Genomic DNA, 14247 nt, shown 5'->3' on the forward strand with positions numbered 1-14247 from the left:
AGGTCCAACACTGATAAATGTAAGGTAATGCACATGGGGAGGAAAAATCCGGGACGGGGTTATATATTAAATGGGAGAACACTTGGGACGACTGACATGGAAAAGGACTTAGGAGTCTTAGTTAATAGTAAACATAGCTGTAGTGACCAGTGTTGGGCAGCTGCTGCCATTGCAAATAAAATAGTGGAGCTGGAGAGGGTTCAAAGATCAGGGGACAGTACAGAGATCTCTCCCATGATCTATTTATACCCAGGACTGTATCTATAACAAGGGGGGATCCTCTACGTCTAGAGGAAAGAAGGTTTCTACACCAACACAGACGGGGGTTCTTTACTGTAAGAGCAGTGAGACTGTGGTCATGAGGAGGTGGTCATGGTGAACTCTGTAAAAGAGTTCAAAAGGGGTCTGGATGCATTCTTGGAGAGTAAGAACATTGCTGGTAACGTATACTAGATGTTTAGGGAAATGTTGATCAAGAGATTTATTCTGTCTGCCATATTTGGGGTCGGGAAGGAATTTTTACCTCTAGTATGAGGGTTTTTTGCCTTCCCCTGGATCAACTCAGTAGGGACTCATTAGGGATATAGGTTGAACTAGATGGACTATGGTATTTAAAATAACATAGTAGTGATTCCAGATTTTTCTTATTTGGGTACAAAGATGCTTTATCATGTGTGGATTTGTTTTCCTTTTTGCAAGAAATTCAATAAAAGTCTGCTGTATTTTTTTTTTGTCACAATTTACTTTACATATTCATAGAAATAGAAAATCTGGATAACAATTTACTGTAAACAATGTAACAAACTTAATAAACATTTTGCATATTTGTTTTTTTGTGCGTAAGAATGTTCTTGCATTCACGTGGTAATTTTTGACAATAGACAAAGGAAGAAACTTTTCAACCAATCATAGGTCAATTGGTCTGTTGGTATCTAAAAGAAACAAAATTAAGATAAAAATTTAGAAAAAAAAACAAAACGTGCTTAACCCCTTAACCCCTTAAGGACTCAGGGTTTTTCCGTTTTTGCACTTTCGTTTTTTCCTCCTTACCTTTTAAAAATCATAACCCTTTCAATTTTCCACCTAAAAATCCATATTATGGCTTATTTTTTGCGTCGCCAATTCTACTTTGCAGTGAAATTAGTCATTTTACCCAAAAATGCACGGCGAAACGGAAAAAAAAATCATTGTGCGACAAAATTGAAAAAAAAACGCCATTTTGTAACTTTTGGGGGCTTTCGTTTCTACGCAGTGCATATTTCGGTAAAAATTACACCTTATCATTATTCTGTAGGTCCATACGGTTAAAATGATACCCTACTTATATAGGTTTGATATTGTCGCACTTCTGGAAAAAATCATAACTACATGCAGGAAAATTTATACGTTTAAAAATGTCATCTTCTGACCCCTATAACTTTTTTATTTTTCCATGTATGGGGTGGTATGAGGACTCATTTTTTGCGCCGTGATCTGAAGTTTTTATCGGTATGATTTTTGTTTTGATCGGACTTTTTGATCACTTTTTATTCATTTTTTAATGATATAAAAAGTGACCAAAATACGCTTTTTTGGACTTTGGAATTTTTTTGCGCGTACGCCATTGACCGTACGGCTTAATTAATGATATATTTTTATAGTTCGGACATTTACGCACGCGGCGATACCACATATGTTTATTTTTTATTTTTTTTACACTGTTTTATTTTTTTTATGGGAAAAGGGGGGTGATTCAAACTTTTATTAGGGAAGGGGTTAAATGACCTTTATTAACACTTTTTTTTTACTTTTTTTTTGCAGTGTTATAGGTCCCATAGGGACCTATAACACTGCACACACTGATCTCTAATGCTGATCACTGGCGTGCATTAACACGCCTGTGATCAGCATTATCGGCGCTTGACTGCTCCTGCCTGGATCTCAGGCACGGAGCAGTCATTCGTCGATCGGACACCGGGGAGGCAGGTAAGAGCCCTCCCGGTGTCCGATCAGCTGTTCGGGACGCCGCGATTTCACCGCGGCGGTCCCGAACAGCCCGACTGAGCAGCCGGGTCACTTTCACTTTCACTTTAGAAGCGGCGGTCAGCTTTGACCGCCGCTTCTAAAGGGTTAATACCGCACATCGCCGCGATCGGCGATGTGTGGTATTAGCCGCGGGTCCCGGCCGTTGATTAGCGCCGGGACCCACGCGATATGATGCGGGATCGCGGCGCGATCCCGCTTCATATCGCGGGAGCCGGCGCAGGACGTAAATATACGTCCTGCGTCGTTAAGGGGTTAAGGACCCAGGGTTTTTCCGTTTTTGCATTTTCGTTTTTTCCTCCTTACCTTTAAAAAAAATCATAACTCTTTCAATTTTGCACCTAAAAATTCATATGATGGCTTATTTTTTGTGCCACCAATTCTACTTTGTAATGACATTATTCATTTTACCCAAAAATCAACGGTGAAACAGAAAAAAAATCATTGTGAGACAAAATTGGAAAAAAAACAAAAACGCCATTTTGTAAATTTTGGGGGCTTCCGTTTCTACTTAGTTCATTTTTCGGTAAAAATGACACCTTCTCTTTATTCTGTAGGTCCATACGATGAAAATGATACCCTACTTATGTAGGTTTGATTTTGTCATACTTCTGAAAAAAAAAAAACTACATGCAGAAAAATTTATACTTTTAAAGTTGTCATCTTCTGACCCCTATAACTTTTTTATTTTTACCCTATCACCCATGACAGCACCCCTGGTGAGGACCTCCCACCGTGGGACAGGACTGGATAAATTTGGACCTCCTCCTCTCCACCCACAGTTCAGGTTTCCTGTCCTATGGATGGGAGGCCTGGGTTTTACTGACCTCCTTATTTTTTATTTTTTTTTCCTTTGAGCTGCCGGACCTCCGTAGCTCCATGTTGTGAGGGGTTTTCCCAGCCGGCGTAAGACCCCATGGGGGCCGCCGGCAAGTCTGCTGTGGGGTCGGGCAGAGGTCTGGGGACCGGATTCGGGGGTGTCCTCCTTCGGGGGGATACTGAGGAGCCAGTGGGTCGGGTGCGAGCGCACATGTGAATCGCGTTGCGGCGCACAGTGATGACGTCCGGTGCGGCATGCAGCAGGGGGACGTATCACTTCCGTGGGATGCGGACTCAGCGTGCGCGCGAGAATTTTAAAGGGGCGTGGATTCCGGGAACCGGCGTCTGTTGTATCTCCTGCGTCCGGAGATCCTGCCGACCGCAGCAGCCAGCTCCTGCGCCTGTGCAGTGCCCCATACTGCAGTTACTTCAGAAGTGGTGCCTGATTCCGGCTCCTGGCCGAAGACCTTCTATCCAGCAGGCCTGATCCTGGGAAGGAAGGTGGACGTGCTAAATCCAAGAGCTCCAGCCCGGTATTGCAGCTTCCTTGGGTGAGACCTTTCCATCCTTTTTTTCCTTTTTTTTTGCTAATTGGGGTTTATCATGTGCTTTGTTATAGGTAGATAAGAGCGTTACTGAGACCCCTAGGAAAGCGTAATCTAAAACGCATAATAAGGAATGTGCGCAGTGTAAAAAGCCGCTAGATTCCTCTTATAGAAGAGCCATCTGTCCATCTTGTGTAGACGCCTTAGTTGCCCAAGAATCATCTTCTTTAGCCCTAACCATCAGAAAGATGATTAAAGATATGCTCAAAAGTTCGTTACAGGACTTAGGTCTCACAAAACAAAAGGATACAGCTGCTCTTCCAGCTCCGTTATCTGAATCCCCCTCTTGTGAGTCTACTATAGGAGAAGAAGGGGAGGTTTTATCTTCTGTGGAAGAAATTGAGGATTCTGATGCCATATCCTGGATTACTCGTGAGGATACGGAGTAACTAACCAAGGCTATCCGTATCACCACAAATATGGAGGAGAATAAAGAGCCTTTGTCGGCTGAGGATGCGCTCTATGAGGGTCTAGGTCCTAAAGATAGGCGCACTTTCAGCCTCCATAGCAAAGTGAAAGCCCTCATTGATAAAGAATTAAGAGATTAACCTCTTAAGAGAAAATATCCGTTTCAGGAAGATGTAACTAAAAATTGGGATAGAGCTCCTCTTGTTGATGCGCCGGTGGCAAAAATTTCTAAAAAAAATAGCTTTGCCCTTTGAAGATCTTGGCGCCCTCTCCGATCCTATGATAGGAAAGCCGATTTGTTTAACAAAAAAAACTGGGAAGTAGCAGCAGGTTCTCTTAGAGCATCAGTAGCTTCGGTGTGTGTATCCAGGTCCCTTAGGGTATGGTTAGCACAACTTAAGTCCCATATAGAAAACAAAACCCTTAGGCAGGAAATTTTAGATTCCTTTCCTGTGATTTCCAAGGCTGCTGATTTTCTAGCAGATTCCTCTGTGGATCCTGTTAAAACCTCGGCTAGATCCGCAGCTTTGTCAAATTCAGCGAGGAGAGCTATCTGGCTTAAAACTTGGAAAGGGGATGTCACATCCAAGTCTAAACGTTGTGCTATTCCTTGTGCAGGAGATCTTCTTTTTGGGCCTCCTTTAGATGATATTTTAGTTAAGGCCTCTGATAAAAACAAGGGATTCCCTGTTCCTCCCAGACAGTCTGAGTCTTCCCTTAGGGGGTAGAGGCAGAGGTAGGCGGCCCTTTCAGGGGGGCCAAAATAGAAGATTTAGAATGTCAGGGAGAGGTAAAGGGTTCCTCTTTAACTTCCATAGAGATTCCCGTCCCAAGGAATCACAACAATGACACCTTTACTCCAGTAGGGGGATGTCTGTCCAGATTTGTGGAGGCTTGGAAAGCTATCTCTTCAAGCCCCTGGGTCCTAAATACCATATCTTTGGGACTCCTCCTGGAATTCAAAACTTTTCCCCCGGACAGATATTTCCCTACTGGAGTAATGACAGATCCGATGAAACAATCGGCAATGTGTCTAGAGGTCAAGTCCCTTTTGCAAAAGAGGGTTCTTGTCCCAGTTCCCCGATTAGAGGAGAAGCAGGGTTTTTACTCCCCTCTTTTTCTAGTAAAAAAAAAAAAAAAAAACATCAGGAGCATTCAGGGTTATAATCAATCTCAAATCACTGAACAAATTCCTAACCTACAAAAAATTCTGCATGGAATCAATCAAGTCAACCATCAGTCTTCTATTGCCAAATTGTGTGATGGCATCCATCGATTTAGAAGATGCTTATTACCATATACCAATGCATCCCTCACACCAGAAGTTCCTCAGAGTGGCAGTGTTCATGGAAGGGAAGTGGGTCCACCTCCAGTATACAGCCCTACCATTTGGGGTATCAGAAAGTAATGGCGGAGACAGTGGCCTTTATCAGAACAAAGGACATTCTTATAGTCCCATATCTGAATGACTTCCTTATTGTGGCGAGTTCAGAAAATCTGCTTTTCCAACAGATACAGTCCATAATTTCCATCCTCAAATTCCTAGGTGTGAACCTGAACCTAAAAAAAATCCTGTCTTGTTCCCTCTAGGACCTGTCAGTTTTTAGGAATATCCCTAGACTCAACGTCCCAGATATCAACCCTGCCGTCGGGGAAACAACTATCGCTCCAAGAGAAAGTACTGGATTTTTTTCTTTCCCACACTCATTCTTTCAGAGAAGCCATGTCGGTTTTGGGTCTCATGACATCCGACATTCCAGCAGTAAGGTGGGCTCAGTTCAGGTCAAGAGAACTACAGTTAAACATCCTATCCAATTGGAACGGGGAAAGTTCATCCTTAAACCAAAGGTTCCCTCTGTCTTCCAAAGCGAGACTCTCCCTCAGGTGGTGGCTAAACCCACAAAATCTTTCCAAAGTAGTTCCCTGATTTCCCTCCTCGCTGGTGAGAATTAGAACAAAGGCCAGCCCTTGGGGCTGGGGAGCTCATGTGGGTCACAGTCTTCTCCAAGGAGAGTGGGATCCACATCTGGCTTCTTCCTCCTCAAATTACAAGGAGTTCTCAGCAGTCTTTCAAGCACTCCTTTGCATGTCGCAACAAGTGAGGGGGAAAGATGTCCTAATCTATACAGACAACACAACTACGGTAGCATTCCTCAACAAACAGGGGGGAACAAGATATAAAAACAACTCATGGACTCAACATCTCAGATCTTCCTATGGGCAGAGACCTGGATTTTGTCAATACGAGCAGTGCATCTGAAGGGCAAAGAGAATACCTTAGCGGACTTTCTCAGCAGAAAAAAAGTGAGCCAGTCAGAGTGGTCCCTAAACCCAGAGGTCTTCAACATGATACATCACAGATTTGGAGCTCTCTCAATAGATCTGTTTGCTTCAGAACTAAACAAAACGCTTCCCAATTTTTATTCTCTAAATCCCTTGGATCATCCATCTGCGGTGGATACTTTCTCTCAGTCCTAGACACGGGGTGTAGGGTACGCTTTTCCCCTCTTCCACCTAATCCCAGCAGTCCTAAGGAAAATTCAACAGGACCATGCTCAAGTCCTTCTCATTCCTCCCTTCTGGCCCAGGAGACCCTGGTTTACCCTTCTGAGTACTCTGTCAGTGTGCCAACCTTGGATTCTCCCAGACCGGGAAGACCTCCTCTCGCAGGGTCCAGTTCTGCATCCTCCATCCCCCCATCTACATCTCACGACATGGATGCTGAAAGGCGAATCCTTAGAAGGAGATGCTTTGCAGATGGGGTAATTGATACTTTACTTGCAAGCAGAAAGGAGATTACTTCAAAAATCTACCTTAGATCTTGGAAAGCTTTTCTTAATTTTGCAGGTGATGGAGTAGATCCATTAGGTGAACCTAATATCCCTGTCATTCTCAGTTTTTTACAGATAAGTTAAGAGTTAGGCCTCAGTCCTAATACTCAAATTTCTGCCCTCAGCTCCTTCTTAAACTATAAGTTAGCTGACCAACCTCTCATTAAAAGATTTCTGACAGGAGCCTCCAGACTCCGTCCTTCAACTAGGTCCTTAGTCCCTCCATGGGATCTCACTTTAGTTTTAGACGCCCTCATGTCTCCATTTGAGCCTTTAGAGTCTGTTTCTATTAAGGTTTTGACAATCAAATTTACTTTTCTTTTAGCAGTTACCACAGCTAGAAGGGTAGGGGAATTACATGCCCTATCAGCCTTTTCTCCTTACACCAAAATTCTTGAGGATAGAGTTGTAATGAGGACTCTACCACATTTATTGCCTAAGGTAGTGTCTGATTTTCACCAAAATCAGGATATTATTATCCCCCTGTGATAATCCTGTTAATGATCAAGAAAAATGTCTTCATAATTTAGATGTAAGGAGATGCTTAATCACATACATTGATTCTACTAAAAGTTTTCGTTCATCAGAGAATTTTCTTTTACAATTTTCTGGCCCTAATAAGGGAAAAGCTGCCTCTAGATCCACTATTAGTAGGTGGATTAAACTTGCCATTAGCATGGCCTATGAGGCAAAGGGTCAGGATCCTCCTTCCTTCTTTCACCCCTTAAGGACGCAGGACGTAAATGTACGTCCTGGTGCGGTGGTACTTAACGCACCAGGACGTACATTTACGTACTGTACATAACCGCGGGCATCGGAGCGATGCCCGTGTCATGCGCGGCTGATCCCGGCTGCTGATCGCAGCCAGGGACCCGCCGGCAATGGACGACGCCCGCGATCTCGCGGGCGTCCGCCATTAACCCCTCAGATGCCGGGATCAACACAGATCCCGGCATCTGCGGCAGTGCGCGATTTGAATGAATGATCGGATCGCCCGCAGCGCTGCTGCGGGGATCCGATCATTCAGAACGCCGCACGGAGGTCCCCTCACCTTCCTGCTTCCGGCTCCCGGCGTCATCTGCTCTGGTCTGTGATCGAGCAGACCAGAACAGAAGATAGCCGTTAACACTGATCTGTTCTATGTCCTGTACATAGAACAGATCAGTATTAGCAATCATGGTATTGCTATGAATAGTCCCCTATGGGGACTATTCAAGTGTAAAAAAAAATGTAAATGAAAAATCCCCTCCCCCAATAAAAAAGTAAAACGTCCGTTTTTTCCTATTTTACCCCCAAAAAGCGTAAAAAATAAATTTTATAGACATATTTGGTATCGCCGCATGCGTAAAGGTCCGAACTATTAAAATAAAATGTTAATGATCCCGTACGGTGAACGGCGTGAACGAAAAAAAAAAAGTCCAAAATTGCTACTTTTTTAATACATTTTATTTAAAAAAAATTATAAAAAATGTATTAAAAGTTTTTTATATGCAAATGTGGTATCAAAAAGTACAGATCATGGCGCAAAAAATGAGCCCCGATACCGCCGCTTATACGGAAAAATAAAAAAGTTAGAGGTCATCAAAATAAAGGGATTATAAACGTACTAATTTGGTTAAAAAGTTTGTGATTTTTTTTAAGCACAACAATAATATAAAAGTATGTAATAATGGGTATCATTTTAATCATATTGACCCTCAGAATAAAGAACACATGTCATTTTTACCATAAATTGTACGGCGTGAAAATGAAACCTTCCAAAATTAGCAAAATTGCGTTTTTCTTTTTAATTTCCCCACAAAAATAGTGTTTTTTGGTTGCGCCATACATTTTATGATATAATGAGTGATGTCATTACAAAGGACAACTGGTCGCGCAAAAAACAAGCCCTCATACTAGTCTGTGGATGAAAATATAAAAGAGTTATGATTTTTAGAAGGCGAGGAGGAAAAAATGAAAACGTAAAAATTAAATTGTCTGAGTCCTTAAGGCCAAAATGGGCTGAGTCCTTAAGGGGTTAAAGCCCACTCCACAAGAGTGGTTGCAGCATCTTGGGCAGAGAAAGCTGACGCTTCCCTAGACCAAATTTGTAGGGCTTCCACGTGGTCATCTAGCCATACCTTTTTAAAGCACTATAGGTTGCACCTGGAACCAGTTGTCGTAAGGTTCTTCAGGCTGCTGTCCCCCCCCCTAGTTGTTTCTATTCTAGTCTCCAGAGGTGCTGTCATGAGTGATCGGGTAAAGATGGATTACTTACCGGTAATCTGTTTTCCGAGAACCCATCACAGCACCCCTCAGATATCCCTCCCTTTTTATTTTAGTTCATTTTGTATTTTTTGTGCATGTTGTTCTACCTCTTGCTCTGTAGGAGTACTTTATAATGGAACTGAGGGTGGAGAGGAGGAGGTCCAAATTTAACCCAGGTTTCCTGTCCCACGGTGGGAGGTCCTCTCCAGGGGTGCTGTCATGGGTTCTCGAAAACAGATTACCGGTAAGTAATCCATCTTTCCGCATATGGGGCGGTATGAGAGTTCATTTTTTGCGCCGTGATCTGAAGTTTTTAGCGGTATAATTTTTGTATTGATCGGACTTATTGATCGCTTTTTATTCATTTTTTCATTATATAAAAAGTAACCAAAAATACGCTATTTTGGACTTTGGAATTTTTTAGCACGTACGCCATTGACCGTGCGGTTTAATTAATGATATATTTTTATAATTCGAACATTTCCGCAAGCGTCGATAGCACATAAGTTTATTTTTATTTACACAGTTTTTTTTCAAAATGGGAAATGGGGGGGGGGGGTGATTCAAACTTTTATTAGGGAAGGGGTTAAATGATCTTTATTAACTTTTTTTTTCACATTTTTTTTGCAATGTTATTGCTCCCATAGGGGGCTATAACACTGCACACACTGATCTTTTACATTGATCAATGGTTTCTCTTAGGAAACGATTGATCGATGATTCTGCCGCTTGACTGCTCATGCCTGGATCTCAGGCACTGAGCATTCATTCGGCGATCGGACACCAGGAGGCAAGGTAAGAGACCCTCCTGTTGTCCTACAGCTGTTCAGGAAGCCGCAATTTCACCGCGGCAATCCCGAACAGCCCACTGAGCTAGCCGGGGGTAGTTAACTTTCACTTTAAATGCGGTGTTCAAGAGGAGTCCTATCAGACAGGAGAGAGCACAGAGGAGTCCTATCAGACAGGAGAGAGCACAGAGGAGTCCTATCAGACAGGAGAGAGCACAGAGGAGTGCTATCAGACAGGAGAGAGCACAGAGGAGTGCTATCAGACAGGAGAGAGCGCAGAGGAGTACTATCAGACAGGAGAGAGCACAGAGGAGTGCTATCAGACAGGAGAGAGCACAGAGGAGTACTATCAGACAGGAGAGAGCACAGAGGATTGCTATCAGACAGGAGAGAGCACAGAGGAGTGCGATCAGACAGGGGAGAGCACAGAGGAGTACTATAAGACAGGAGAGAGCACAGAGGATTGCTATCAGACAGGAGAGAGCACAGAGGAGTGCTATCAGAGAGGAGAGAGCACAGAGGAGTACTATCAGACAGGAGAGAGCACAGAGGAATGCTATCAGACAGGGGAGAGCACAGAGGAGTCCTATCAGACAGGAGAGAGCCCAGAGGAGTCCTATCAGACAGGAGAGAGCACAGAGGAGTGCTATCAGACAAGAGAGAGCACAGAGGAGTGCTATCAGACAGGCGAGAGCACAGATAAGTGTGATCAGACAGGGGAGAGCACAGAGGAGTGCTATCAGACAGGAGAGAGTACAGAGGAATGCTATCAGATAGGAGAGAGCACAGAGGATTCCAATCAGACAGGAGAGAGCACAGAGGAGTGCTATCAGACAGGAGAGAGCACAGAGGAGTGCTATCAGACAGGAGAGAGCACAGAGGAGTACTATCACAGGAGAGAGTACAGAGGAGTGCTATCAGACAGGAGAGAGCACAGAGGAGTGCTATCAGACAGGAGAGAGCCCAGAGGAATGCTATCAGACAGGAGAGAGCCCAGAGGAATGCTATCAGACAGGAGAGAGCACAGAGGATTCCTATCAGACAGGAGAGAGCACAGAGGAGTGCTATCAGACAGGAGAGAGCACAGAGGAGTGCTATCAGACAGGAGAGAGCATAGAGGAGTACTATCACAGGAGAGAGCACAGAGGAGTGCTATCAGACAGGAGAGAGCACAGAGGAGTGCTATCAGACAGGAGAGAGCACAGAGGAATACCATCAGACAGGAGAGAGCACAAAGGAGTACTATCACAGGAGAGAGCACAGAGGAGTACTATCACAGGAGAGAGCACAGAGGAGTGCTATCAGACAGGAAAGAGCACAGAGGAGTTCTATCAGACAGGAGAGAGCACAGAGAAGTACTATCAGACAGGAGAGAACACAAAGGAGTACTATCAGACAGGAGAGAGCACAGAGGAGTTCTATCAGACAAGAGAGAGCACAGAGAAGTACTATCAGACAGAAGAGAGCACAAAGGAGTACTATCAGACAGGAGAGAGCACAGAGGAGTTCTATCAGACAGAAGAGAGCACAGATGAGTCCTATCAGACAGGAGAGAGCACAGAGGAGTACTATCAGACAGGAGAGAGCACAGAGGTGTACTATCAGACAGGATAGAGCACAGAGGAGTGCTATCAGACAGCAGAAAGCACAGAGGAGTGCTATCAGACAGGAGAGAGCACAGAGGAGTGCGATCAGACAGGGGAGAGCACAGAGGAGTACTATCAGACAGGAGAGAGCACAGAGGATTGCTATCAGACAGGAGAGAGCACCGAGGAGTGCTATCAGAGAGGAGAGAGCACAGAGGAGTACTATCAGACAGGAGAGAGCACAAAGGAATGCTATCAGACAGGGGAGAGCACAGAGGAGTCCTATCAGACAGGAGAGAGCCCAGAGGAGTCCTATCAGACAGGAGAGAGCACAGAGGAGTGCTATCAGACAGGAGAGAGCACAGAGGAGTGCTATCAGACAGGAGAGAGCATAGAGGAGTGCTATCAGAGAGGAGAGAGCACAGGGGAGTACTATCAGACAGGAGAGAGCACAGAGGAGTGCTATCAGACAGGAGAGAGCACAGAGGAGTGCTATCAGACAGGAGAAAGCACAGAGGATTGCTATCAGACAGGAGAGAGCACAGAGGAGTGCGATCAGATAGGGGAGAGCACAGAGGAGTACTATAAGACAGGAGAGAGCACAGAGGAGTGCTATCAGACAGGAGAGAGCACAGAGGAGTGCTATCAGACAGGAGAGAGCACAGAGGATTGCTATCAGACAGGAGAGAGCACAGAGGAGTGCTATCAGACAGACGAGAGCACAGATAAGTGCGATCAGACAGGGGAGAGCACAGAGGAGTGCTATCAGACAGGAGAGAGTACAGAGGAGTGCTATCAGACAGGAGAGAGCCCAGAGGAATGCTATCAGACAGGAGAGAGCACAGAGGAGTCCTATCAGACAGGAGAGAGCACAGAGGAGTACTATCAGACAGGAGAGAGCACAGAGGAGTGCTATCAGACAGGAGAGAGCATAGAGGAGTACTATCACAGGAGAGAGCACAGAGGAGTGCTATCAGACAGGAGAGAGCACAGAGGAATACTATCAGACAGGAGAGAGCACAAAGGGGTACTATCACGGGAGAGAGCACAGAGGAGTACTATCACAGGAGAGAGCACAGAGGATTGCTATCAGACAGGAGAGAGCACCGAGGAGTGCTATCAGAGAGGAGAGAGCACAGAGGAGTACTATCAGACAGGAGAGAGCACAAAGGAATGCTATCAGACAGGGGAGAGCACAGAGGAGTCCTATCAGACAGGAGAGAGCCCAGAGGAGTCCTATCAGACAGGAGAGAGCACAGAGGAGTGCTATCAGACAGGAGAGAGCACAGAGGAGTGCTATCAGACAGGAGAGAGCATAGAGGAGTGCTATCAGAGAGGAGAGAGCACAGGGGAGTACTATCAGACAGGAGAGAGCACAGAGGAGTGCTATCAGACAGGAGAGAGCACAGAGGAGTGCTATCAGACAGGAGAAAGCACAGAGGATTGCTATCAGACAGGAGAGAGCACAGAGGAGTGCGATCAGATAGGGGAGAGCACAGAGGAGTACTATAAGACAGGAGAGAGCACAGAGGAGTGCTATCAGACAGGAGAGAGCACAGAGGAGTGCTATCAGACAGGAGAGAGCACAGAGGATTGCTATCAGACAGGAGAGAGCACAGAGGAGTGCTATCAGACAGACGAGAGCACAGATAAGTGCGATCAGACAGGGGAGAGCACAGAGGAGTGCTATCAGACAGGAGAGAGTACAGAGGAGTGCTATCAGACAGGAGAGAGCCCAGAGGAATGCTATCAGACAGGAGAGAGCACAGAGGAGTCCTATCAGACAGGAGAGAGCACAGAGGAGTACTATCAGACAGGAGAGAGCACAGAGGAGTGCTATCAGACAGGAGAGAGCATAGAGGAGTACTATCACAGGAGAGAGCACAGAGGAGTGCTATCAGACAGGAGAGAGCACAGAGGAATACTATCAGACAGGAGAGAGCACAAAGGGGTACTATCACGGGAGAGAGCACAGAGGAGTACTATCACAGGAGAGAGCACAGAGGAGTGCTATCAGACAGGAAAGAGCACAGAGAAGTTCTATCAGACAGGAGAGAGCACAGAGAAGTACTATCAGACAGGAGAGAGCACAAAGGAGTACTATCAGACAGGAGAGAGCACAGAGGAGTTCTATCAGACAAGAGAGAGCACAGAGAAGTACTATCAGACAGAAGAGAGCACAAAGGAGTACTATCAGACAGGAGAGAGCACAGAGGAGTTCTATCAGACAGGAGAGAGCACAGAGGAGTGCGATCAGACAGGGGAGAGCACAGAGGAGTACTATAAGACAGGAGAGAGCACAGAGGATTGCTATCAGACAGGAGAGAGCACAGAGGAGTGCTATCAGACAGAAGAGAGCACAGAGGAGTCCTATCAGACAGGAGAGAGCACAGAGGAATTTTTTTCAGACAGCAGAGAGCACAGAGGAGTCCTATCAGACAGGAGAGAGCACAGAGGAGTTCTATCAGACAGGAGAGGGCACAGAGGAGTCCTATCAGACAGGAGAGAGAACAGAGGAGTAGGATCAGACAGGAGAGAGCACAGAGGAGTGCTAGCTCACCCTCATTTACTGGACTTTGTCTATGCCTGTGCTTCAGCTTGGACAAAGCCATGATTTTATAAGACATGATTTCTATAAAAACGAAATAACATTTTCTTATGAAGTATACTGTGTACAGTACAGGGCACCAGTGTACAAGAAAGATATAGTGGAGCTGGAGAGGGTTTAAAGACGGGCAACCAGAGTAATACGGGGAATGGGAGGACTACAGTACCCAGAAAGATTATCAGAATTAGGGTTATTTAGTTTAGAAAAAAGACTTAGGGGAGACCTAATAACTATGTATAAATATATCAGGGGACAGTACAGAGATCTCTCCATGATCTATTTATACCCAGGACTGTATCTATAACAAGGGGACATCCTCTCCATCTAGAGGAA

The 14247-nt window shown here is 45.1% G+C and overlaps 1 protein-coding gene across 5 annotated transcripts in view; it reads right to left on the reverse strand.

Annotated features, from left to right (window-relative positions):
- Positions 1-738: 738 nt before the first annotated feature.
- Positions 739-14247, reverse strand: part of LOC130275536 (P-selectin-like) — a 73742-nt gene continuing 60233 nt past the window's right edge. For all 5 annotated transcript variants that reach the window (XM_056523593.1, XM_056523594.1, XM_056523595.1 and 2 more), the window contains one exon: positions 739-932. In XM_056523593.1, coding sequence (XP_056379568.1) covers positions 907-932 — 26 coding nt within the window. In that variant the 3' untranslated portion in view covers positions 739-906. The remainder of the gene's footprint in view (positions 933-14247) is intronic.

Source organism: Hyla sarda, chromosome 6 (assembly GCF_029499605.1).
Source record: "Hyla sarda isolate aHylSar1 chromosome 6, aHylSar1.hap1, whole genome shotgun sequence".
Classification (NCBI taxonomy): domain Eukaryota; kingdom Metazoa; phylum Chordata; class Amphibia; order Anura; family Hylidae; genus Hyla; species Hyla sarda.